The sequence below is a fragment of the Schistocerca serialis genome, chromosome 2 (genome assembly GCF_023864345.2).
Source record: "Schistocerca serialis cubense isolate TAMUIC-IGC-003099 chromosome 2, iqSchSeri2.2, whole genome shotgun sequence".
In the NCBI taxonomy this organism is placed as follows: domain Eukaryota; kingdom Metazoa; phylum Arthropoda; class Insecta; order Orthoptera; family Acrididae; genus Schistocerca; species Schistocerca serialis.
In genome coordinates, this window is record NC_064639.1 from 977,124,605 (window position 1) to 977,152,156 (window position 27,552).

General features: G+C 38.4%; 1 protein-coding gene across 14 annotated transcripts in view; it reads right to left on the reverse strand.

Annotated features, from left to right (window-relative positions):
• The window catches only part of LOC126458388 (protein bric-a-brac 2-like), a 419,174-nt gene that overhangs the window by 331,384 nt on the left and 60,238 nt on the right, over positions 1–27,552 (reverse strand). For all 14 annotated transcript variants that reach the window (XM_050095386.1, XM_050095393.1, XM_050095390.1 and 11 more), the window contains exon 4: positions 20,149–20,785. In XM_050095386.1, coding sequence (XP_049951343.1) covers positions 20,149–20,785 — 637 coding nt within the window. The remainder of the gene's footprint in view (positions 1–20,148; positions 20,786–27,552) is intronic.

The window sequence follows — 27,552 nt, forward strand, 5'->3', positions numbered from 1 at the left end:
ACTTAATAGTGACAATCATGAAAACTGTGGCATTTGCTTTCCCTGCAACTACTTATATGAGGTTTTAGATCATTTTGGGGGTTACTCCAAGATATGTCACAGTTATTACCATTTGCGGCAATTTCTTGCCAACCATAAAAGTAAACAGTAATGGGCATTTCCATCTATGTAATACGTCCAATATTTGAACTGAATGTTGAGCCTTTTTGGGTCTTCTCACACTCTACTAGAGTTTTTCTGTGTACTGACTTTCCTATAAAAAATTACATCTCTACCAACAGCCTCACGGAGGTTCCAACATTATATATCGTATATAATATTCACTTCATGAACATTGATGATCTTATATTAAAAAAACCTCCTTTTGGGTACCCCTGAAATTACTTTTACATCAAACCCATCAAACCATTTTGCCCCATCACAAACGTACAGTTCTATCTGCTAGGAAGAAGAAAATCCGGTCGCAAAGCTAATCTGATGTTCTGCAAGTACCTATTTTGTTCACTATGTGACAGTGCAGGCCTGTATCCTGGGTTGCCACAAGTTTCCTCAAGTGAAATTCCCTGATATTTCCCTGAGTTCCAGACAAGTTTTAGCGTTTTTCCCTGACAAATTCTGAGATCTCAAAAACATGAAAGGACTTCTGTATTTCTCCCCCGCGTCAGCAAAAATCTTATGTACTAACATCAAAATCTTTTGTAATGAACTGCTTAAATGTTCAACAGTGAAATGGCATTCAACAATAGGCAACATCTAACAGTGGCATTGACAGACATTAAGAGTGCATATCATAATGTTCAAACTGAGTTTCTACTACAAAAATTAAGTCGTGGGGACTCTAAAAGATTCTGTGTTTGGTACTCAAACCATCCCCCACTACAGAACTATATATTGTCAGTGAAGAAGCAATACCACGTAACTGACATGTTGTCAATTTTGTGTTTTTGAGTCAGCTGACAACCTTTACTTTCAGAGTACCTGCTCTTACCACCAGAATGCCATATTTTTAATTATTTACATAGAAAATGAACTGGAACAATATTCCACATGTGACAGTGGAAAAAAATTGATGGAAATACTGTAGAACTATAAAACAACAAAATACTGCATAACTACAGTTTTTAGATGCAGGAAGCAATACCGTGGAAATGCAGAAGCGCGCACAGCCACAGCACATTGTTATTGCTTACTAAGTATCTCCCTGAGTTCGAAAGTGGTTCCTTGGTTGTAGCTTCAGTGCATGAAAATGGACAATGTTTTATGAGACAGTCTTTTTACGGAGGAAGAAATTGTTTCTTGGCTCTAATTAGCATATGAAGGCGGAGATTTCCTGAGAATCCTTGATAGTCATATGAAAATTGTTCTATCATTTACTTCGCATAAACAGCAATCCACTAAAACTATGAAACTCAATAGTATCACAGTTGTTTTATTGTCATATGAATCAGACCATCACACTTCACTCATTCTTTGCTTTAATCATTTCTGCCTAAGATATTTTGAACACCCAGTTAACTCTATGTTCTCCAGTAAATGCAGGAAGAACAACAGGCGAGAAAAGTAGTAACATGCACAAAACAAGAATTAATTTTGTATATTCCTTCATCATTTAATGACACACATTAATTTTCTTGTGTAACAATGTTACTAATATCACCATTACCATAAATACATGAATTTGAGCTTCAGCCTTGATCCTCTGCTGCTTATTTACAAATATTTGTTATCTAGAAACTTTTCTGGCTGTATCCAGGAACACCCAAAAAGAAACACAAGTCACAGTTGCCAATAGAGATTGTTGTAAAAACCCACCAATTACTATACCTACCACTCACAGTGTGCGTAAGCTGGGCCACTACAGCAAGTTCAGTATTCTACAACATCCAAACGGCATGCACACAATTGCCCGTGTCGGCCATCAGGGGAAGCCCAATCGCCAACCGACGTCATCAGGTCTCCCGTCACACAGTATTACACCAGCGACACCTGATGCGGACAGCATCTTCATAAGGGCAGCCAAGAGCCTTCGGGCCCTCAAATGTTAAATGTCTTCATGATGTGTAAACTACTTTCATTGCATTCTTGTTGATGTCGCACTATGACCCAGTAAACTGTATCTCACCAAGCGAGGTGGTGCAGTGGTTACTACACTGAACTCACATTCCAGAGGATGACGGTTCAGACCCACATCTAGCCATCCTGATTTAGTTTTTCCATGGTTTCCTTAAATTGCTTGAGGCAAATGCTGGGATGGTTCCTTTGACAGGGCATAGCCTACTTCCTTCCTCATCCTTCACTAATCTGATGGGACAGATGACCTCACCATTTGGTCCCCTCCCCCAAATCAACCAACCAACCAACCAACTGTATCTCTTTTACAGTTGTGTGTTTCCTTGTGTTCCTAGTTAGAACAACGTCACTATTCCTTTACACTCATTGCTACATGATTGTGTTCACTGTTTACCAGAAAATTCAGACAACTTATTGGAAGACAATGAAAGCACAGATGTTGAAAGTGAAGGCCACGAATTTTATGGCGAATCCTTGAGAAAAAGGCACACTAGTTTATCATTTGAGGAATAAGATGAGAAAACATAAAGTATGCAAAAAGATGTTTCTCGGTAATCTAGGGATTAAAGAATGGACTGTCCAATATTGGTAAATAATTCCACACGTGGGATGAACCCCCACATTCAGTCTTAACATTCACGAATAAATCAAATGAAGAAAAAAGATGGAAGAACCTTCATAAAAAAAATCCTGAACTGCCTTCCAGAACTGCCACTGCAGTACTGCAGGAAATCCTGTTCCAAGCTGTACCCTGAACCTATTCCACAATGAAAACAGGAGCTGTATGGACTCTACAAGGAAAAATGTAACATGGAGAAAGTTCCACCATTAAGTTGATTTTCGGAGAGGGTAACGTTAGGTTATTTCCCCCCAAGAAAGACCAGTGTGATTTGTGTCATAACTATAGGCTTGGAAACAAGTCAAGATGTGGAAGCAGCACACAGAAACTAAGAACAGCCAAGGTTGCAAAAAGATCTGGATGTGGAAGATACCCAACAGCTCTGCTCAGTGTACACTACAGACATACAGGCCACGAAATTAGCTCCATTTTTACATGCAAATGCAGTTTATTATAAAATAAAGTGAGCTGTTCATAACTTTACAACATACTTTTGAAAGCCATGATGCAGTATGTTACTGGTTCAATGAAACGTGAATTGGTTGCAGCATGTTTTGCCTACTGCATCATGGACACCCTGTTCAAAAGATTAAGAAAAATCCTGTCCAAGTAATCTTGCATTCTGACAGCTGCACAAATCATAATAGAAATGTAATATTATTAAACACTCTTTTAAGATTAGTGATTGACGCTTGAGCTTTGACTATGCAAAAGTTTACAATGGAAGGTCATAGTCATATAGAAAGTGGCTCAGTTCACAGTTCAATTGAGTGCAAGCTTAAAGGATGTGAAGGTACACTTCCTAGCCATTACATCTTGATTGCTAAAGTGATCAGAAAAAAGCCACAACTTTACGAAGTCTACAACCCTGACTGCTCCTTTTTCACTGACTATGTAAAATTTTTGGCTGTACAACTCAATGAGGCCTGGAAGAGCTGTAACAAAATGATTCTACAGTTATGGACCTAAGTGCGATGCAGTAGGGTCCAAATGGTATTATTTACTGCAAGCACACTTTCTGTCTAAGGATAACTCTTGGAAAATCTTGTTTCCCAAAACCATATAAATAAAGATTGAAAATCAAGAAAACCAAATAGGATCATTTATAGCAACTTAAAGCCGTTCTTCCTAAGGGTTATCACTGAAATTATTACAATAATCTTTACAAGTGAACATCACCTTGCAAGTTACTGTTTCAGGAATGACAGTGCAGTGTAGTTCTTTCTTGCTGATTGAATGGCGTTTGGCATTTTTTTCTTGAAGAAATGTGAAGACAGTATCAGGACTATGCAAACGGTATGTGCTATTGAAGTTGCTTCCGTGAAGTCTTTCAATAAAATAAATCAATAAATAAATAAATAGAATAAAATAATTAATGCTCCAAAACATTGTTGTAACCAACTTTTCAGGCACCAAAAACAATGTAAAAGCAGTAGGTCACACAGGAGACTCTGACAAACAAATACCATGCAAATAACATATCCTGCCATAAACACTGAGAGAGTTCTGTGTATATGTCATTATTAAACTTTCATAATATTATTTTCTTTGTTGCACTTTTTGAATGATCCAAAATTTCACTGTAGTGCTACAATGCAAATGTATCAGGTATTCTATACAGTTTTTTGTTTCTGCTGCAAAATTCATGTTTTGCTACTTAAGCTGTACTGTTTCTTTATTGACAACATGTAAGATTCCAGAATAAATTACTCAGTCTTCATACAACATTACAAGGACTGCCTCAATGCTCGGCCCTCTTCTATTTTCATATATTTTACATATTTTAATATACACATGAGATAAGGACAACATCATTTCACCAGGCATTAAAACTCTCCAGTATGGAGATGATTTATGTTTGTTTTTTTTTCTGCACAACGATCTCTTGAATCTCTCTGCCTGACGTCAGACAGGGCCATTTACACGATAATCTACTGGCTGAATATTAAGGGCCTAAGAGTTTTAACTGAGAAATCTTCTGTAGTTCACTTCAGCTGCAAAAGGACATGACTGACCAGCTCAGGAATTTTATTAGGAAGTCTCTCCTTCCCACTGGTCACTAAAGCAAAATTTTTCAGGTATCATATTTGACATGCGCTTAACATGGGCTGATCACATATCTTGTGAAAACAGAAAAGAGGATTAATGTAATGAAATCTGTAGCTGGAACTTGGTGGGTTGCAGACCCCTTGCATTTCTCGACCGTATTCAAATGCCAAGTCCGCTTGGTTATCTATTACAGATGCTTCTTACATCATAATCCCACTAAAGGTGTACTTCATAAACTGGGCATAGTAAACTCCTATGCCTGTGAATAACCCTTGGAACAATACGACTAGTTCTTACAAGCGCCTTACTAGTTGAAGCTGCTGAACCTATGCTGTATGATGGATGCCGTACTTGGTGAGAAAACGTGTTTGCTACAAGAGTCAGCTGCACAGTAGTAGATTAATCACCCTCCAATGAGACATAGGAGACAAACTTCTGCTCATAAGGTCTACATTGGAAACTATGAATTTTTGTCTTTTGGTAGAGGCAGCACTAAATTAGTACGTACCACAAACAGGTTGATTTGAACAGATTGATACAGAGCCCCATTTAGAACTTCATTCATTACTATCAACATACGAAAAATTGCTTTGGCACAATCTATTCAAGCTTCAGTACGGATTTATCTTCACTGGCCACACTTTGTTCACTAGTATACTAATGGCATTCAATATCAAGACTTCAACTACAGAATGTGCATTTCTTGCCCCCAAACTGAAGTATTCCAAGCCGTTTTGTCTGCCCCCTCATTATTCAATTTTTATCCCGAACTTGATAGTATTTGAGAGGTTTTCAACTTTGATCACCACCAGAACCTACTGACATGTTAGACTCAAAAATTGTATTGCAATTTATTGAAAACTCGAAGTGGAAGAGTTAAACACATATTGAAATACTGGAACTCATAAGAGAATCGTTGCTAAATAAATGAAGAGGTATAAGAATGTCCTTTCTATGGCTGTCAGCTTGTGTAGGATTGATCTTTAATGACAAGGTCGACCACGATGAAAGAAGGTAGTGTTACTGGCCCTACATCTACATCTACATGACTACTCTGCAATTCACATTTAAGTGCTTGGCAGAGGGTTCATCGAACCACAATCATACTATCTCTCTACCATTCCACTCCCGAACAGTGCGCGGGAAAAACGAACACCTAAACATTTCTGTTCGAGCTCTGATTTCTCTTATTTTATTTTGAGGATCATTCCTACCTATGTAGGTTGGACTCAACAAAATATTTTCGCATTCGGAAGAGAAAGTTGATGACTGAAATTTCGTAAATAGATCTCGCCGCGACGAAAAACGTCTTTGCTTTAATGACTTCCATCCCAATTCGTGTATCATATCTGCCACTCTCTCTCCCCTATTACGTGATAATACAAAACGAGCTGCCCTTTTTTGCACCCTTTCGATGTCCTCCGTCAATCCCACCTGGTAAGGATCCCACATCGCGCAGCAATATTCTAACAGAGGACGAACGAGTGTAGTGTAAGCTGCCTCTTTAGTGGCCTTGTTGCATCTTCTAAGTGTCCTGCCAATGAAACGCAACCTGTGGTTCGCCTTCCCCACAATATTATCTATGTGGTCTTTCCAACTGAAGTTGTTCGTAATTTTAACACCCAGGTATTTAGTTGAATTGACAGCCTTGAGAATTGTACTGTTTATCGAGTAATCGAATTCCAACGGATTTCTTTTGGAACTCATGTGGATCACCTCATACTTTTCATTATTTAGCGTCAACTGCCACCTCCCACACCATACAGCAATCTTTTCTAAATCGCTTTGCAACTGATACTGGTCTTCGGATGACCTTACTAGATGGTAAATTACAGCATCATCTGCGAACAACCTAAGAGAACTGCTCAGATTGTCACCCAGGTCATTTATATAGATCAGGAACAGCACAGGTCCCAGGACGCTTCCCTGGGGAACACCTGATATCACTTCAGTTTTACTCGATGATTTGCCGTTTATTACTACGAACCGCCACCTTCCTGACAGGAAATCACGAATCCAGTCGCACAACTGAGACGATACCCCATAGGCCCGCAGCTTGATTAGAAGTCGCTTGTGAGGAATGGTGTCAAAAGCTTTCCGGAAATCTAGAAATACGGAATCAACTTGAGATCCCCTGTCGATAGCGGCCATTACTTCGTGCAAATAAAGAGCTAGCTACATTGCACAAGAACGATGTTTTCTGAAACCATGCTGATTACGTATCAATAGATCGTTTCCTTTGAGGTGATTCATAATGTTTGAATAGAGTATATGTTCCACAACCCTACTGCAAATCGACGTCAATGATACAGGTCTGTAGTTCGATGGATTACTCCTACTACCCTCCTTAAACACTGGTGCGACCTGCGCAATTTTCCAATCTGTAGGTGCAGATCTATCGGTGAGCAAGCGGTTGTATATTATTGCTAAGTAGGGAGCTATTGTATCAGCGTAATCTGAAAGGAACCTAATCGGTATACAATCTGGACCTGAAGACTTGCCCGTATCAAGCGATTTGAGTTGCTTCGCAACCCCTATGGTAACTACTTCTAAGAAACTCATGCTAGCAGCTGTCCGTGTTTCAAATCCTGGAATATTCCATTCGTCTTCCCTGGTGAAGGAGTTTTGGAAAACTGCGTTCAATAACTCCGCTTTAGCGGCACAGTCGTCGGTAACAGTACCATCGGCACTGCACAGCGAAGGTATTGACTGCATCTTGCCGCTTGTGTACTTTACGTACGACCAGAATTTCTTCAGATTTTCTACCAAATTTCGAGACAATGTTTCGTTGTGGAACCTATTAAAGGCATCTCGCATTGAAGTCCGCGCCAAATTTCGCGTGTCTGTAAATTTTAGCCAATCTTCGGGATTTCGCGTTCTTCTGAACTTCGCATGCTTTTTCCGTTGCCTCTGCAACAGCGTTCGGACCTGTTTTGTGTACCACGGGGGATCAGTTCCATCTCTTACCAACTTATGAGGTATGAATCTCTCAATTGCTGTTGCTACTATATCTTTGAATTTGAGCCACATCTCGTCTACATTTGCACAGTCAGTTCGGAAGGAATGGAGATTGTCTCTTAGGAAGGCTTCTAGTGACACTTTATCCGCTTTTTTAAATAAAATTATTTTGCGTTTGTTTCTGGTGGATTTGGAAGAAATGGTATTGAGCCTAGCTACAACGACCTTGTGATCACTAATCCCTGTATCAGTCATGATGCTCTCGATCAGCTCTGGATTGTTTGTGGCTAAAAGGTCAAGTGTGTTTTTGCAACCATTTACAATTCGCGTGGGTTCGTGGACTAAATGCTCACAATAATTTTCGGAGAAAGCATTTAGGACAATCTCGGAAGATATTTTCTGCCTACCACTGGTTTTGAACAAGTAATTTTGCCAACATATCGAGGGAAGGTTGAAGTCCCCACCAACTATAACCGTATGAGTGGGGTATTTATTTGTTATGAGACTCAAATTTTCTCTGAACTGTTCAGCAACTATATCATCGGAGTCTGGGGGTCGGTAGAAGGAGCCTATTATTAACTTAGTTCGGCTGTTAAGTATAACCTCCACCCATACCAATGCGACAGAGTATCTACTTCGACTTCACAACAAGATAAACCACTGCTGACAGACACAAACACTCCACCACCAATTATGCCTAATCTATCTTTCCTGAACACCGTCTGAGACTTCGTAAAAATTTCTAACAAACATCAGTCTGCCATCCTCCTATTTTTAATTATGAATGTGGCAACTGTACGAGGAAGAAGTAGCAGCGGATTGGCGCATTTCAGTCTGCCATAATGATCAATACTACGCTGTAATCCAGCCAGTAATTAAAAGTAACCCCTTGTTTCAAAAACTTCAGGAAAGCAGGAGGCTGATAACTATATCGATACAAATGCGTACCAGCTATGCTTCAACTCCTTACCACGTATCCTTCACAGGTATCGAGGAAAATTCTTTGTGTGACTATCAGAGAAAAGGAGATGCCAACCACTTGCTGTTTTCCAGCAGTTTCTTCAAACAACAGTAAAACTGCTTACTGCAAATCTTGTGAAATTGAAGAAGCCCATTTTATTACACCACAAAATTCCTCTAATACACAAAGCCTTTTTCTGTCTGCCTTGAACTAAACCATTTGCTTGTGAAACTTGGTGTTCTATATGTGGTTGCACAAACACACTAATCTCCATACAGATGCTTCCCAATCTCTGATGAGCTCTTTCTTATACTCTATTTTGTCTGTGATCGATATATCAAGATTCGTTAGCTATAAGTATTGAACCTTTGTGGAAAGAGTAAAATAATTTAAAATCATTGTTCAAACTATGTATATTGCGATTTTTCTACCTACATGATTTTATATTTGTACAAACCTGTAGGCAGTATAGTTTCATAAATCTATACCTGTATGTTCTTGTGTAGATTATGCAATATAACTTGCTCTGTAGTAGCAGTAGTTGCAGGCAAGTAGACAAAGGCCTAGGTCACCCATTCTAAAGAAAAACAACCACACAGACAAGTGCAGCAAAAAGGTCGTAGCCCTCCTTCTATAACAGGTATAGAACAGTGGAATTCATTTTATATTTACGTACAATAACCTAAGTCGAAACAAGGCCCCGGGAGTAGACAACACTCTATTAGAACTACTGACAGCCTTGGGAGAGCCAGGCCTAACAAAACTCTACCATCTACTGAGCAAGATGTATGAGACAGGCAAAATACCATCAGAATTCAAGAAGAATATAATTCCAATCCCAAAGAAAGCAGGGGTTGACAGATGTGAAAATTACCGAACTATCAGTTTAACAAGCCATGGCTGCAAAATACTAACACAAATTCTTTACAGACGAATGGAAAAACTGTTAGAAGCCGACCTCGGGGAAGATCAGTTTGGATTCCGTAGAAGTGTTGGAACACGTGAGACAATACTGACCCTACGACTTATCTTAGAAAACAGATTAAGAAAAGGCAAACCTACGTTTGTAGCATTTGTAGACTTAGAGAAAGCTTTTGACAATGTTCACTGGAATACTCTCTTTCACACCCTAAAGATGTCAGGGGTAAAATACAGGGAGCGAAAGGCTATTTACAATTTGTACAGAAACCAAATGGCAGTTATAAGAGTCGAGGGACATGAAAGGGAAGCAGTGGTTGGGAAGGGAGTGAGACAGGGTTGTAGCCTATCCCTGATGTTATTCAATCTGTATATTGAGCAAGCAGTAAAGGAAACAAAAGAAAAATATGGAGTAGGAATTAAAATCCATGGAGAAGAAATAAAAACTTTGAGGTTTGCCAATGACATTGTAATTCTGCCAGAGACAGCAAAGGACCTGGAAGAGCACTTGAAGAGAATGGACAGGGTCTTGAAAGGAGGATATAAGATGAACATCAACAAAAGCAAAATGAGGATATGGAATGTAGTCGAATTAAATCGGGTGATGCTGCGGGAATTAGATTAGGACGCTTAAAGTAGTAAATGAGTTTTGCTATTTGGGGAGCAAAATAACTGTTGATGGTCGAAGTAGAGAGGATATAAAATGAAGACTGGCAATGGCAAGGAAAGCGTTTCTGAAGAAGAGAAATTTGTTAACATTGAGTATAGATTTAAGCGTCAGGAAGTCATTTCTGAAAGTATTTGTATGGAGTGTAGCCATGATTGGAAGTGAAACATGGACAATAAATAGTTTAGACAAGAAGAGAATAGAAGCTTTCGAAATGTGGTGCTACAGAAGAATGCTGAAGATTAGATGGGTAGATCACATAACTAATGAGGAGGTATTGAATAGAATTGGACAGAAGAGAAATTTGTGGCACAACTTGACTAGAGGAAGGGATCGGTTGGTAGGGCATATTCTGAGGCATCAAGGGATCACCAATTTAGTATTGGAGCGCAGTGTGGACAGTAAAAATCGTAGAGGGAGACCAAGAGATGAATACACTAAACAGAATCAGAAGGATGTAGGTTGCGGTAGGTACTGGGAGATGAAGAAGCTTCCACAGGCTAGAGTAGCGTGGAGAGCTGCATCAAACCAGTCTGAGGACTGAAGACCACAACAACAACAACAATAACCTTTTACATGATCTAAAATCTCCTCTGTATTAAAGGACATAGATCCCACACGCAGATGACAGCACCCAGGTTGATACTGTGTTCCCTAACTCAGAAACAATGCAATACAGCTCTGCATTCTTGTATAGTGAACAAAACATGAGACTGATGATAAAATACTTTTGGGCGTTTTACCACGTCACTGTATAAAATACTTTCATTACTAACTGTAAAAGCAATATTTTGACCATATTGTAATGGCCTTCCACAGGGCAAGACTGAGGAGGTCCGGTGTAATAAAGTCAAAATGTTTGTTTTGCAGTATATAATTAAAGTATTTTACACAATGACATGGTACAACATCCAGAGGAATTTTAATTGTCATGACACCGGCCGTGGAATCCTAAGTAGTTGTGTCAAAAAAATGAGATTATGAAATGCATGTCCAGCTTTGTGACTGGATTCGTGTCTCCCTAGCAAACAGAACTCAATGTATTATTTTAACTAGGGGGGAGGGGGGGGGGGGGGGGGGGGGTTATAAAGCCATTACTGTTGTGACACATAGGGATGATCTGGATAATTTTGGATGATTACTGGACTGTTGTGGTACCTAATTAGGTACAGGTGCCATAGGGAACAACATTAAAAAGTTGATTTTCAACTATGACACACTATAAAATCACATGATTTTTTATAATATGTGAGCGCAAACATCGTTTCGACCCAACAGCATATCCAAATAATTGTTTTCAATTCACCAGCAAATAATCAAATTGACATTTAAACATTAAAGGTTAAAACAATTGATCCACCAGGAATAATAGTTTTAACCTTTTAACAAATTCTCAGGAGTTGTAGAACACAACATTAAGAACACAACTGACATTTAAATGTGTGTACTTATACCCATTTCTGTCTATAATAACATAGTGCAAAAAAAAGTTTCCCTTTGAGCACATTCTATCAAGACGAAAATTAACTACTGTTTGCCAATGGACATTACAGTTCTTTGGAGAGAGACTGGAGAATCTGGAAAGTTTCGACTTTGTTCTCTTTACATGCAGTTAGTGGCCGAGAATGTTCCACCTCACATCCAGACACTGACAGTCTGTGAACTATTTTAGGAACCTCAGATCATTACATGCTCTTCAGGTCACATACGATGGATGGCTGTGTGTCAAATTGGCTCTTAAGATGGGATTGTTACCTTTTTATCATATGTTACCACATTGTCAACCACATCTAAGCTTGAACTGTGTACATGCAACAATGTCATCACTACCTGCCAATATTATCAACATTTTGTTTAAAAATCCCATGCCTTATTTGAGATACGTCCCACTGAAATGTTCCTTTACTTATTTCATGAAATTCTACGTTCAATTCCATGTGCATAGTCCATAGAGCCAATACGGAAAACTCACTACAATGTGAGATGTGTCAGTAAATTAACAAATGAGATTTTTTTCTGTAAAATTTGGATGCAGGCTGGTGGTCAACTACGTATTTTAATTTTTTATTTTTATCTCAGTATATGGTGTAACTTAGTGGTGTAACAAAATCACACATTTATTAACTATTCAGAAATTTAAGATTATGAGTTGTAATAGCAAAATAATTTCAATTTGTTTTAAAGCTATTTTCTTTGTCAAGCAACACCTTTAATCCAGAAGAATGGAATTAAATATTTTAATAACTGCATACTTCGGTTCTTTCTGAGCAAGTATAAGAACGCTACTGTTTTTGTACCTACTTTATATTTATTAATGCTACAATTACATTTAAATCAAGAGTAGCTCTTCATGACACACTTCGTAAGAAAGTAAATGTATGTGAGGCTGTTGTCAGTATACCAAGTTCTTAAAATAATCACTTACATGAAATCTGAGGATGGATTTTACACACTCATGACACTTAGGCAAAACTGATTCTGTTAGAATGGTTTTAAAGTTTGTAGGGTTCCTGGTTTGCTTGTTGGTATTCTGCCAGCTTTGGGTTTATTTATTGATTGTCATTTTTTATTTGTAGCTCATTGTTGCTATTTGAGTTTACATAATAATGTCATTTTGTCATTTGGAGATAGTGAGTGGAGCTGTGGATGCTAGAAATGGAGTGTCACGTCGAGAAATCAGAACATTTATTTGCATCTACACGGATACTATGCAAATCACACTTACATGCCTGGCAGAGGGTTCATTGAACCTCCTTCACAATATTTCTCTATTATTCCACTCCCAAACAACGCACGGAAAAAACCAACAGCTATGTCTTTCCGGGCGAGCTGATTTTCCTTATTTTATTATGATGATCATTTCTCCCTATGTAGGTCAGTGTGAACAAAATATTTTCCATATATTTTCGGTCACTGAAATTTTGCGAGAAGTTCCCACCGCATCGAGAAATGTCTTCGTTTTAATTATGTCCACCCTAAATCCTGTATCAAGTCTGCGACACTCTCTCCTCTATTTCTCAACAAATACAAAACATGCTGCTCTTCTTTGAGCTTTCTCGATATACTCTGTTAATACCATCTGGTAAGGATCCCACTTTGCACAGCAGTACTCCGAAAGAGGACGGACAAGTGTAGTGTAGGTAGCCTCTTTAGTGGACCTGTTGCATCTTCTAAGTGTTCTGCCAATTAATCCCATTCTTTGGTTAGCCCTCCCCACAACACTTTCTATATGATCTTTCCAATTTAAATTGTTCGTAATTGTAATTCCTAGGTATTTAGTCAAATTTACAGCCTTTAGATTTGATTGATTTATCATGTAGCCGAAGATTAACAGATTCCTTTTAACACTCATGTGGATGACCTCACACTCTTTGTTACTTAGGTCCAATTGCCTATTTTTGCACCATTTAGATACCTTTTCTAAATCATTTTGCAATTTGCTTTTATCTTCTGATGACTTGCTAGACAATGAATGACAGCAGCATCTGCAAACAACCTAATACAGTTGCTCAGATTGTTTCCTAAATCGTTTATATAGATAAGGAACAGCAAGGAACCTGTGACACTACCTTGGGGAATGCCAGAAATCACTTCTGTTTTACTCAATGACTTTCCATTAATTACTATGAACTGTTACCCCTCTGACAGGAAATCATAAATCCAGTCACATAACTCAGACACTATTCCATAAGCACACAATTTGATTAAAGGCTACTTATCATACACACAAAATTCAAGCTTTCGCAACCAACAGTTGCTTCATCAGGAAAGAGGGAAGGAGAGGGAAAGACGAAAGGATGTGGGTTGTAAGGGAGAGGGTAAGGAGTCATTCCAATCCCGGGAGCAGAAAGACTTACCTTAGGGGGGAAAAAGGACAGGTATACACTCGCACACACACACACATATCCATCCGCACATACACAGATACAAGCAGACATTTGTAAAGGCCTTTTTTGTGAACATACTTGGAACATTTAGCTATACATTGAGCATATTCAATGTAGTCTCCATCAGCTGTGATGCATCTGGCCCAATGTTCTTATCATGATGTAAATGCTCTTTCGTAAAATTCCAGGGATTGACTTTTACACCATTGCTTGACACAGGAAATACGGCCTTCCTCACGATCAAACGTTTTACCATGCAGGTGGGCCTGCAGACGACCAAAGAGGTAAAAATCAGATGGAGCCAAGTCCGGACTGTAGGGAGGATGAGGAACTATTTTCCAACTCATTTCCCTGATTTTCTCCTGCATCATAAGGGCTGTATGGGGTTTGGCATTGTCATGGTGTAGTCTGATGAGCTGATCCTGAAGCTGTGGTCTATGAGTCTTGATGGCACGTCACAGCCTGTCCAATGACAAACAGTAATGGTCCTGGTTAACTGTGGGGCCAGGTTCCAAAAAGTCAAAGAAAATGACACCACACTGATCACAGAAGGAGGAGGCCATCACTTTCAGCCTGCTGTTCTTGAAAGTCTTTGTTTCTTCTGCCGAGGAGAACCCAGATGACGCCAATCCATGGATTGGGTTTTGCTCTCGGTTTCGGACAAAGACAACTATGTTTCATCCCAGGTAATGACGCCATCAAAACACTGCTTCCACTCTTCAGTAAAGGTCTTCATGAGACCCTCGCACACATTCTTCCTCATCGTTTTCATTTCTCTTGTCAATAATCTAGGCACCCAACATGCACAGATTTTTCTGTATCCTAGTGACTGTACCAGTGATACCACACTACCCAATGACAAACGAGTCATTTCAGGAAGCTATCGTGTCGTCACACATCTGTCATTTTGGATGATTTGATCAATGGTCTTATTCACATGTTGTCGATGGTCTTCCACATCGTGGACTGTCCAGTAGAGAGAAATCACCTTCTTTAAACCTCTGCAACCACCGCTGGATACTGCTGCGATCCACTGTGTTTCTTCTGCCGAGGAGAACCCAGATGACGCCAATCCATGGATTGGGTTTTGCTCTCAGTTTCGGACAAAGACAACTATGTTTCATCCCAGGTAATGACGCCATCAAAACACTGCTTCCACTCTTCAGTAAAGGTCTTCATGAGACCCTCGCACACATTCTTCCTCATCGTTTTCATTTCTCTTGTCAATAATCTAGGCACCCAACATGCACAGATTTTTCTGTATCCTAGTGACTGTACCAGTGATACCACACTACCCAATGACAAACGAGTCATTTCAGGAAGCTATCGTGTCGTCACACATCTGTCATTTTGGATGATTTGATCAATGGTCTTATTCACATGTTGTCGATGGTCTTCCACATCGTGGACTGTCCAGTAGAGAGAAATCACCTTCTTTAAACCTCTGCAACCACCGCTGGATACTGCTGCGATCCACTGTGTCCTCCCCATAAATAGTGAGCAACTTCCTGTGAATCGATGTGGCAGAGTCATCGCCGGTCTTGAAGAGGAACTCCATCACCAACTGCTGTTGTAACCTGACATCTACTTCACGGTCCATTACGGCGCATGTGTAAATGAAAGAAAATACTTTTATATACCAACTTACAGCGAAATGTCCGAAGTATGTTCACAAAAAATTCATTCTCCTCGTGCAAAAAATAAAAAAATTACAGACGACTGTGCAAAACCTTTTGAAATCCCTTTGTATGTTCCAAAATCCTGCTGCAAATTGATGTTAATGATGTGGGCCTGTAACTCGGTGAATTACTCCAATTGCCTTTCTTGAAAATTGGTGTGACTTCTGCAACTTTCCAGTCTCTGAGTACAGATCTTTTCTCGAACGAACAGTTATGATCATTTAGTATGGGGCTACTGCATCAGCGTGCTCTGAAAGGAACTTAATTAGTATACAGCCTGGACCAGAAGAGCTGCTATTATTGAGTGGTTTAAGAGGCTTCACTACTCCCGAGGATATCTACTTCTCAGTTACTTAAGTTGGCAGCTGTTTTTCATTCGAATTCTGGAATATTTACTTTGTCGTCTTTGGTGAGGGAATTTCAGAAGGCTGTGTTTAGTAACTCTGCTTTAGCAGCACTGCCATTGAAAATATTTCCATTGTTATCATGCAGAGAAGGTATTGATTGTCTAGCTGCTAGCATACTTTACATACAACAAGAATCTCCTTGGATTTTCTTCCAGATTTTGAGACAAAGTTTCATTGGGGAAACTATTCTACATATCTCGCATTGTAGTCCACACTAAATTTTGAGCATCTACAAAAGATCGTCAATCGTGGGAATTTAGCATTCATTTAAATTTGGTATGCTTTTTTCCTTGTTTCTGCGATAGTGTTCCGACTCCTTTTGTGTACCAAGGGGAGATCATCTTCATCATTTTTTAATTTACTTGGTATTAATCTCTCAATTGCTGTCAGTACAATGTCTTTGAATTTGAGGCACACCTGGTCTGCCACTTAGATTGTTAATCTGGAAAGAGTGGAGATTGTCTCTCAGGAAGGTGTCAAGCAAATTTTTATCTGCTTTTTTGAACAGGTATATTTTTCACTTATTTTGGGGGGATTTGGGAGTTCTGGTATTCAGTCTTGATATGTCACCCTGTATTCACCAATCCTTGTATCCATTTTGATGCTCGTTGTTAGCTCAGGGACATGTCCAACAGATTCTTCTGCTTGAGTTCAACACAGGGGTGACAGCAGCAGAGGCATCCAGAAACATTTGCATCGTGTATGGGAATAATGCCATTGGACAGAGCACACTGAGTAAATGGTTTTCTCGTTTTGAGGAGGACTGTTTTGACATTAGTGACTCTCCACATTCTGGAAGATCTTTGGGGTTTGATGAAGATCATTTAAACACATTAATCCACAGTGATCCCTGAGAACTGACAGGTGTGAAGAGCTGCGATCCTTCCACCATCATGCGAGATTTGCATGCAATGGGGAACATTAAAAAAATTGGGTGTATAGGTAGTACACGCTCTAGCCCAAAATCACAAAAATCAGCAGGGTGGGCATATTTACATCTCTGCTCCATCATCATCAAATGCCTCTTGACAAACACCGACCATTCCTAACCTGTATCATTATTGGTGGCAAGAAATGATGTCCTTGTGTTAACATAAGAAAAAGAAAGGAATGGTTGAACCCAAAAAACGCAATAACTCCCCATACAAAGATCTGTTTGCATCCACAAAAGATAATTATATGCATTTGGTGGAACAGCGATGGTGTGCTATGAATTGCTTCCCTGAGGCAAAACAACCACTGCTGACATTTATTATCAAAAAACTGAGAAGTTGAAGACACAATCCATGAACAACGACCAGAAAGACTGCATGAAGTGATGTTACTCTGAGTTACACCTGGTTGCATTCTGCTAGACTGACAAAGAATACTGTACAGGAGTTAGGCTGGGAAATCATTCCACACCCACCATATTCACCCGACTTTGCGCCTTCAGATTTCCACATTGTTCACAATCTGTCGAACAATCTTCAAGGAACACCTTTCTGGAGGGGAAAAGCACTTCGAATATGGGTCGACGAGTTCTTCACTTCAAAACCATATGATTCCTACAGTTGTGGAATCGAAATGTTACCCCAGCATTGACAGCCCCCTTGTAAATAGTTAAGGAGAATAAACTATTAATGATTAAAGTCATTGTAATGTGTATTGTTGTGTTTATTAAACTTATGGAAAAATGCTACGAACGTGTGCACCACCCCAATATATTCATTCGTTTACAATATTAACAGAAGGGTAAAATATCCTTTTAAAATGACACATGACACACGCAATTATGATAGAAAACATAAATAAATTATTGCAGAAATTCTATATACCATCACTGACTGCATAGTTTTGTCACAAGTGAATAATTTCATTACATTATATACACTATTTCGACACTTTAATGTAAACTGTTATAAAAATCTGAAGTGACAATATAATTATTGCGATCCGATAATGTGAAGGAAAACAAGTACATTTGTAAAGAATCACTGATTGGCAAACCCCAGGGACTACTACTCATCTATTTCTCACTTTGCTTATAATATCACATTTTCTTCATGAAGTGTAGGTGTTGTATCTCAAGTGCATGTGTCTAGCACACAGGTCTGTGATAATCTTGTGTCAACTGCAGTATTGCTTCGACTGATTATGAAAAAGTGAGAGGGTGAAGCTAGTGCTGGGATACAACCTATTCCTCCCAAACAGCATGAAGAGGGGACAATGCTGGACATCACCATCCAAGTCAGGCCATCAACAACAGTGTCATATCGCCTCTCTGACAAACAGGAGAAACAGTCACAACTTAACCAAGTTCAGTGACAACCAGACTTGTGATTGGGCACTGTTGATCAACACTTTTAATCTATTAGAAGGCAAATTCAACTAAACACCTTTCAGTCACCTCAGTGACATAAGCAGGTAGACTCCGTCTGTACACTCAATTCTGAATTTTCCATTGTTTAATTAATTTTTAATTCCATAGATGTAGCTTAAAATTGGTATAAAATACAAATAAATTGTCAGCATGTTACCATATTTCTCACTATTGAGTATATAAACTGATTGACTCATTTTTCAGCATAGTAAAAGGTCACTGATCCGTGAAACATAAAGTAACTAAAACTTAACAGTACTAAAACTCATTATACACATACAAAGCACTGATGCCACAAACTTTATTTTCTGATATGTTTCTAATTTTTACATAGCACAAAACTATCAAATATTAACAAGTCATAGCACAGCTTCAGAGTACATCAGTGTCTTGATAGGTTTATATTTTGACACTGAAGTATAATCCTATCAAGTCTGATTCTGTTAGGAAACAGATGTGCCCAGCAACTGTATTTATTTCAAGTGCCGAAGAGTAAACAACCTATAGCTACATCTGAAATTTGCTAGCCACCTTATAAGGAGTGGTGAAGAACACGTTAATTACCATTACCATTCCTTGTTCTTTCTGTTCCATTCACAAATGGTGTCTGGGAAGAAAAGCTATCGGTAATCCTCTGAATAGGCTCAAATTTCTCTGATACTACCAGCTTGATCTCCACATGGCATGCATTTAAGAGAAGGTTTGTCTTATATATATATCTGTGTCTGACATAGCCTTTTTTACAAGTTGTGTTATGTGCTTGCCCAATATTAAATTGCTATAAATGCTTACTACAAGATATTTTACGTTGCTTCAATGACTGATCACCAATAATGTAATCAAAGAATGATGACTCTTTCCACATATTTATGTACAATATGTTGAACATGTTCGAGTTTAGGACCAATTGTTGATCTGAGCATCAAGCATTTGGCCTCTGCTACTCTTTGTACGCTTCACTACAACTTTCTGGCATTGAGGCTACACTATGTACAGCATTCTTACAGAGCTTCTGATGTCAGCCCACATGTCATTTATATACGTTGCAAACAGTTGCAGTCATATAGCACTTTTTTTGGAGCATTCATCATGCTACTTTCATACCTTACAATTTATTTTCTTGCTAAGTTATGTACCGTAGGTAATCTCGAAGTCAATCAAAAAACTGGTCTGATATTCTGTGAGCTCTTTTTCATTTCACTAGTTGACAGTATGGAATCCTAATGAATGCTTCCTGGAAGTCAAGGACCACAGCATCAGCCTCAGAAACACTATCTCCTGTTTTATAGATGATCTTGCATAGTACCATGGCACTACTGCATGTAACTAGCCACCTTGCATGTCACATATAAGTCTGTCCTTGCACTTATTACACATAAATTGACTTATGTATAAAAACCAGTTTCCGGAAGAGAACAGCAGACAAGAATATCTCCACCTTTTTTTTCTGGAATGAATTAGTTTTTAAGTTCAGCACTGAAAACATATTTAAAATTCTAACACACCACTTTCTCTCTCTCTCTCTCTCTCTCTCTCTCTCTCAAACACACACACAGACCCTATGTACTTACACAGTTCAACAGCAGACAAGCTGTCCGAAGTGGCCCCTGCATCCCGCGAGCTCCCTCCGTAAAGATCTGACAAATCTGGCGGAGCCGAACTCACTCCTTGTGTCGGTGATGAAGCACCCTCAGTTTTTGCAGCAACAAGTTGTGCCATGCTCGCAAGAGAGTCATTTTCAACAGCTGTTCCACTGGGCATCTGACCCTGATCAGCACGAGTCCGAGATTCATCAACATAATCGGGCATTTCCATTTTGACGGGAGGGTTTGGCGTAGGTGGCACAATTTCAGTGGTGTCTGGGGTCTGATCCGTAACTGGCCTTCTGGCTGGAGAAGGTGGTGGTGGTGGGGAACCACTTCCCTCATCGTCACATTTCCTACTGGTCACAGACACTGCAGCAGGTTTTGCAATTGGCTGCTGAGTAGATGACCAACGGCGGCGTTTATTAGGTGGTGACTCCGGGCGCCGTTCTATATTAGAGGTGGTGGGAAAAAAGGCCGGAGCCTGAGGGGGACTTCGCGGGGACGACGTACGCTGCCTGTTGTGTCGCAAGAGCCCAATATGGCTACTGTTACTGACAGAGGCTTCAGTCTCATGAACTGGTGGTGGTGGCGGCGGTGGTGGAGGAGAGTCCGTCAAGTCCACCTGTAGAAAGTTTGCATACATGTTACATAACTGCACCCCTATTATTTATGAATAAACATTACAAAAACTTTAGAAACAACTTCTGGCATTAATATCACTGCCATAGGTTACACATCACGCTTACCAGATAGTTACTCATCAACATAAACTTAAACAAAGCATCATAAAAATGTAAGGCTCACTACTTACCACGACACAAATATAACAATTTTCAAATTAGAATCAAGTAATTAAATTTATAATGTAATGCAAGGCACATAAACATAACTCTCCTCTCTCCCTTAAGGTCAACAGCATTATTCAAAGTGTATCACTAGCTAATCTCCCAGTTCCTTACCAATTACTAATTACTAATTACAAATTAACATATTATTATTATTATTATTATTATTATTATTACTACTACTACTACTACTACTGCTGCTGCTGCTGCTGCTGCTACTGCTGCTGCTACTACTGCTGCTGCTGCTATCTTTCACAAAGTCTTCAAATTCAACCAACAAAATTATAGGTCCCATGATCAAGAAGCATTGTTACTGTGACTCATGGAAAAAAAAGGTCAAATGGAAAAAAGGTCAAAACGATCACAGAATATTAGCCATTAAATTCATGCAGGCACTACACTGAAGCTAAGGAAACAGAATTTTACTGTAAAGTGGACATCTGTGAATACAATTCTGAAAAATCATTTTTTTTGAAATCTCTAGAATGCTGAATAGCTGCCAGCAAAATGTTTACATTATTGTTCAGTTTTTGAAAGTTGTTGTTCATCCATAGGACTTCTATTCTGGATGCAGCAAACTTTCTTGTAAAACACCTAATTGTATAAAAAATTTAGAGGAAAAACCTACATAATTTACAGTAAAATTTTAATCTACACTGTGAGGCATCTATCAACACACAAGCAATAACCAAATTCAGTACAACATAGACACATGTAATTAGTGTATGTGCCCCCTCCAGGAAGTAACCAATCACTTCTTCAGAATCGAGAGGTATGTCTTCTATGTGGATTTTGAAATTCTTTTGTCTGATAACATCCCACGTTGCTTTGCATTTGATGGAAGTATCTTCCATGTACTGTTCACAAGCAAGTTTTTGGTCAGGGTTGGGGTTCCGAATCTCAGTCGGTAAAATCGGAACTATTAAATGATAACTTTGTTGTCTGTCTGACTGTTACAAACACTTTTACTCAGGAACAGGTACAGGTATCAAATTAAAATTTATGTCAAATACTAAGGTCTATGCTCCATTGGCATCTAAGCCAACAGAGTCATAATATACAGACATTTATGCCACGTATTTCAATACTCACAAACTCACTCATCAAAACCTACAGCATACTTCCCATGTTGATAATTTATAATTCTATCACATAATAATTATTTTTTTAATTTGTTGTCTCTCTTTTAAAATTCCCTTCCCTCAGGAACACATAGAAACAAAAAGGTTGAAATTTATGTCACATACTACAGTCTATGGTCCCTTGGTAGAGTAAATAATTTAAGCTTCTAAGTCAATCAATCAAGAGATATGGCCATATATGTCCCAGCTAACATCCAGTAACCCATCAATTAATAAAGAGGTGCTACAAATGATTTACTCATTTTCAAAATCTTATATTTTTCAAAGTACAGGGTGAGCACAAAGTCTTGCCCTGATTATAAAAATTTATAACAGGATAATCATTTGACATAATAAGTTATATTTGATGCCATTACATAGGTTAGTGTTACTAGTTTTTCTTAAGACCACTTACCTTAGTAAACCTCAATATATGCTCCCTTGGTAGCTCGGAAAGTCGAGGCGGTATTCCAGTTCCCGCCAGGTGTTTTGCAACTTGTGTTCTGTCACAGTACCCACAGCAGCTTGTATCCTAGCCTCCAGTTCGTCAACGTCAGCAACTGGTGTGACGAAGAGTCTGTCCTTGATACAGCCCCAGGAAGTAAAGAGGCTTAATGTCTGGAGAGCGGGGTGGCCGGGAGTTGCACCGTGCCTTCCAGTCCACTGATCTGGACATTATTCCCCTCTCCAGACATTACACCCCTTGACTTTTTTTTTCTGGGGCTATATCGAGGACAGAGTCTTCGTCACACCAGTTGCTGACGTCGACAAACTGACGGCTAGGATACAAGCTGCTGTGGGTACTGTGACAGAACACATGTTACAAAACACCTGGCGGGAACTGGAATACTGCCTCGACGTTCTCCGAGCTACCAAGGGGGCATACGTTGAGGTTTACTAATATAAGTGGTCTTTAAAAAAAAAATTAAAAAAAACTAGTAACACTAACCTATGTAACGGCATCAAATGTAAATTATTATGTCGAACAGTTATTCTGTAATAAATAGCTATAATCAGGGCAAGACTTTGTGCTCAACCTGTATTACATGTACACCCATGACTGGTACATGAATAGAGCCATAAACTCACCAAGTTTGCATTGAGCCCACCAGTTGAAGATTACGAGTGCAATGTCTTCGCAAAATAGTGACAAAGCAAGAAAAAAGTTTGTGTGTGTTGGAATATGTAAGATGTTTATCTGTTATAACAGTGCAGCATACATTCAGAAGGAATTATGGAAAATAGATGAGAAGGAATTATGGAAAATAGAGCACTGTGCACTGGTACTGGCCCAGTTCTCTCCGTTCCCCAGGACACTTGACCTAACACCATGTGACTTTTTCTTTTGGGGATACATTAACGACCATGTTTAGTAAACCACCCTCAGTGCCAAGAATACCTGAAAAGCTACAAGAACACATCAATGCTGTTGTGGTGACCATCAACAGGATGTTGCTACTCATGTCACGGAATGAACTTGACTACTGCTTGGACACTTGTCACGTGACCAGAGGAGGCATTCATCGAAGAGTGCAAAATGTAAACTCGGTGGGTTTATGGTTCGCTTCATGCACCAATCATACTTGTATATGTAATGCTTTGGAAAATATACAGGGTGTTACAAAACTATTCATTCAAATTACTACAGGAGGTAGAGAACATCAAAATACATATATTTCGTTATGTTATATATGGTGCCTGACAGCAATGCTAGAAATGAGTCACACACAAGGTAGTACAGCATGTTAATTACAGCAGTAGGCATAATTCGTAACACTTCAGGCAGGGGAGTTACCTTCGTAGTCTTGGATGTTATTGAATTTAGCATATGTTACAATTCAGGAGTAAGTAAGAAACACATATTTTATTCCCCACAAAAATTCCTGCCCTGAGACACAGGCCGCCAAAGATGACACTGCGAACACCATTTTGAAGATCCGAATTTCGGAACAAGTTTTTAAATGCTGTACCTCTGTAACCTTTTTTAGGATAGGTAAGACAGAAAGATGTCAAGTTCTACGAGAGGTCAGGATTGAAACAAATCTTCAGTTTAGGAAAGAAATTAAACAGCACAATTCTAGCACATTGGATCACCAATCACAGCTGTCACTTATAAATTTTCACCAATCACCTGAAATTTTATCTCCACCAAGTTGTATCTCAGTCCTAGGTAATTGCATTGATGAATTAAAGTCACCCAACCCAGTTGACATAATCTGCCTCTCTGAACACCATGTGACCACTGGTATAGGAACTAAGCCTAAGCACAATGAGAAACTCAGACATGAGAGTACTGCAAATGTTAGAATAAGGAAAGGTTCTCATAAAAGTATAATTAAAAATAATGTAAGTATATTTCATCAAAATATTGGAAGTTTAAAGAATAAAATAGATGAGCTTCTGGTTTGTTTAGAAGAGTTAGAAGCTGAGGATGAAATAGATATACTATGCCTGTCTGAGCATCACGTTGTTACTGATATGGATAAGGTAAACGTAAGTGGATATAAGCTCTCTGCAAATGTAATGAGAGAAAATATGGAGAAAGGAGGAGTTGCCATATATGTCAAAAGTTATCATTGTGCAAAAAGTATAGAAACAAAAAAGTTTTGTGTAAAGAAACATATAGAAGCCTGTGCCTGTGAGCTTAAATTAAATAAAGGCACATTTATAATTGTAACTGTATATAGATCCCCATCAGGAAATTTTCATCTATTTCTGAAAAATTTGGACTCCTTGTTGTGCTATCTGTCAGACAGGGGGAAGCAAATTATTATTTGTGGGGACTTCAATGTAGATTCTCTGAAAGAGGGTAATAGGAAAAATGACCTTGAAGTATTACTCGGTTCTTTCAATTTGACACCCGTTATTGATTTTCCTACTCGGGTGGTAAAAGATAGCAGCTCACTGATAGATAACTTCTTTATAGACCAAGATAAGTTTAAACAGATAAATGCTCAGCCTGTTGAGAATGGTCTTTCTGATCGTGGTGCACAGCTAGTTACTATAAATGACGTAGCTCCATTCAGCAATACTAAACAGTCCTCCAAAGCAGTACGTTCAGTCAACGATTTAACAATTGCAAATTTCGCGGAAAGCCTACAGCAGTTAGACTGGGATGAGGTGTACCGTGAACCTAATGCCAATTTAAAATATAATTTATTTCATGACATTTTTGTAAATGCATTTGAAAACTGCTTCCCCAAGAAAATAGTTAAATATACTCATAAGAAACCTTGTAACAAACCATGGCTTACTAAGGGTATAAAAATATCTTGTAACCGGAAAAGGAAGAAAGAGTAGTGACCCAGAAACTATCAAACATTATAAAAACTACTGTGTTATATTAAGAAAAGTTATTAAAAAATCCAGAAGTATGTGTATCATGTCTGAAATCATCAGCAACTCTGATAATAAAATTAAAACAATTTGGAATATTATTAAAAGAGAAACAGGTCAACCAAGAGCACAAGGAAGACAGTATTACCATCAAATTGAATGAAAACTTTACGAACAAAAAGTTAGAAGTTGAAAATATTTTTAATAATCATTTTCTAAATGTTGTGGATATAGTAGGATCCAGGTGTTCATTAGAAGATTCTAGGCTGTTAATGGAAGAGGCCATACCTATGCAATTTGATACAATAGAAATCTCACCCACTTCTCCCTCTGAAATTAGGAAAATAATAAACTTGCTTAAAAGCAAAAACTCACATGGAACTGATGCATTTCCAGCAAAATACTAAAAGCTTGTTCTCAACAGATAAGTAAGATTCTCAGCCACCTGTGTAATAGCTCTATGAAACAGGGCATTTTCCCTGATAGACTGAAATATGCTATTGTTATACCTTTGCATAAAAAGGGGGATAGATCTGATGTCAACAATTACCGTCCAATCTCCCTTCTAACAGCTTTATCCAAAATTATTGAGAAAGTAATGTATTCATGAGTAGCTTCACATATCTGGAAAAATGAAGTACTAACAAAATGTCAGTTTGGTTTCCAGAAAGGTTTTTCAACAGAAAATGCCATATATGCTTTCACCAATCAAATTTTGAATTATCTGAATAACTGAACACCACCCATTGGGATTTTTTTGTGATCTCTCAAAGGCTTTTGATTGTGTAAATCATGAAATTCTGCTAGACAAGCTCAAGTATTGTGGCATGAGTGGGACAGTGCACAAATGGTTTAATTCGTACCTAACTGGAAGAGTGCAGAAAGTTGAAATAAGTAGTTTTCATAATATGCAAAGATCAGCACATTCCTCAAACTGGGGAACTATCAAGAATGGGGTTCCACAAGGGTCAGTCTTGGGTCCTTTGTTGTTCTTAATATATATTAATGACTTGCCATTCTATATTCATGAAGAGGCAAAGTTAGTTCTCTTTGCTGATGATACAAGTATAGTAATCACACCTGACAAACAAGAATTAACTGATGAAATTGTCAATACTGTCTTTCAGAAAATTACTAAGTGGTTCCTTGTAAACAGACTCTCACTGAATTTTGATAAGACACAGTACATACAGTTCCGTACAGTGAATGGTATGACGCCATTAATAAATATAGACCTTAATCAGAAGCATATAGCTAAGGTAGAATATTCCAAATTTTTAGGTGTGTCCATTGATGAGCGATTAAATTGGAAGAAACACATTGATGATCTGCTGAAACGTTTTGAGTTCAGCTACTTATGCAATAAGGACCACTGCAAATTTTGGTGATAAACATCTTAGTAAATTAGCTTACTACGCCTATTTTCACTCATTGCTTTCATTTGGTATCATATTTTGGGGTAATTCATCACTGAGGAATAAAGTATTTATTGCACAAAAGCGTGTAATCAGAATAATAGCTGGAGTCCACCTAAGATCATCCTGCAGACATTTATTTAAGGATCTAGGGATAATCACAGTAGCTTCTCAGTATATATACTCTCTTATGAAATTTGTTATTAACAACCAAACCCAATTCAAAAGTAATAGCAGTGTGCATAACTACAATACTAGGAGAAAGGATGATCTTCACTATTCAAGATTAAATCTAACTTTAGGGGTGAATTATACTGGCACTAAAGTCTTTGGTCACTTACCAAATAGTATCAAAAGTCTGACAGATAACCAACAAGTATTTAAGAAGAAATTAAAAGAATTTCTGAATAACAACTCCTCCTACTCCATAGAGGAATTTTTAGATTAAAAAAAAAAAGTTGTTATATTACCTTAAGTATATTGTTAAATTAACTTAATTACGTCATGTATTGGAAAATTTGACTCATTCCACATCATTACGAAATATCGTATTCATGATCCATGGAACTAGTATTAATCTAATCTAATCTAACAGTTCTAGATATTTTGTTAGAGTTTTTTTTATTTGAAAGATAATTGCTTTATGATTACAATAGTATCCTCCGTTTGGAC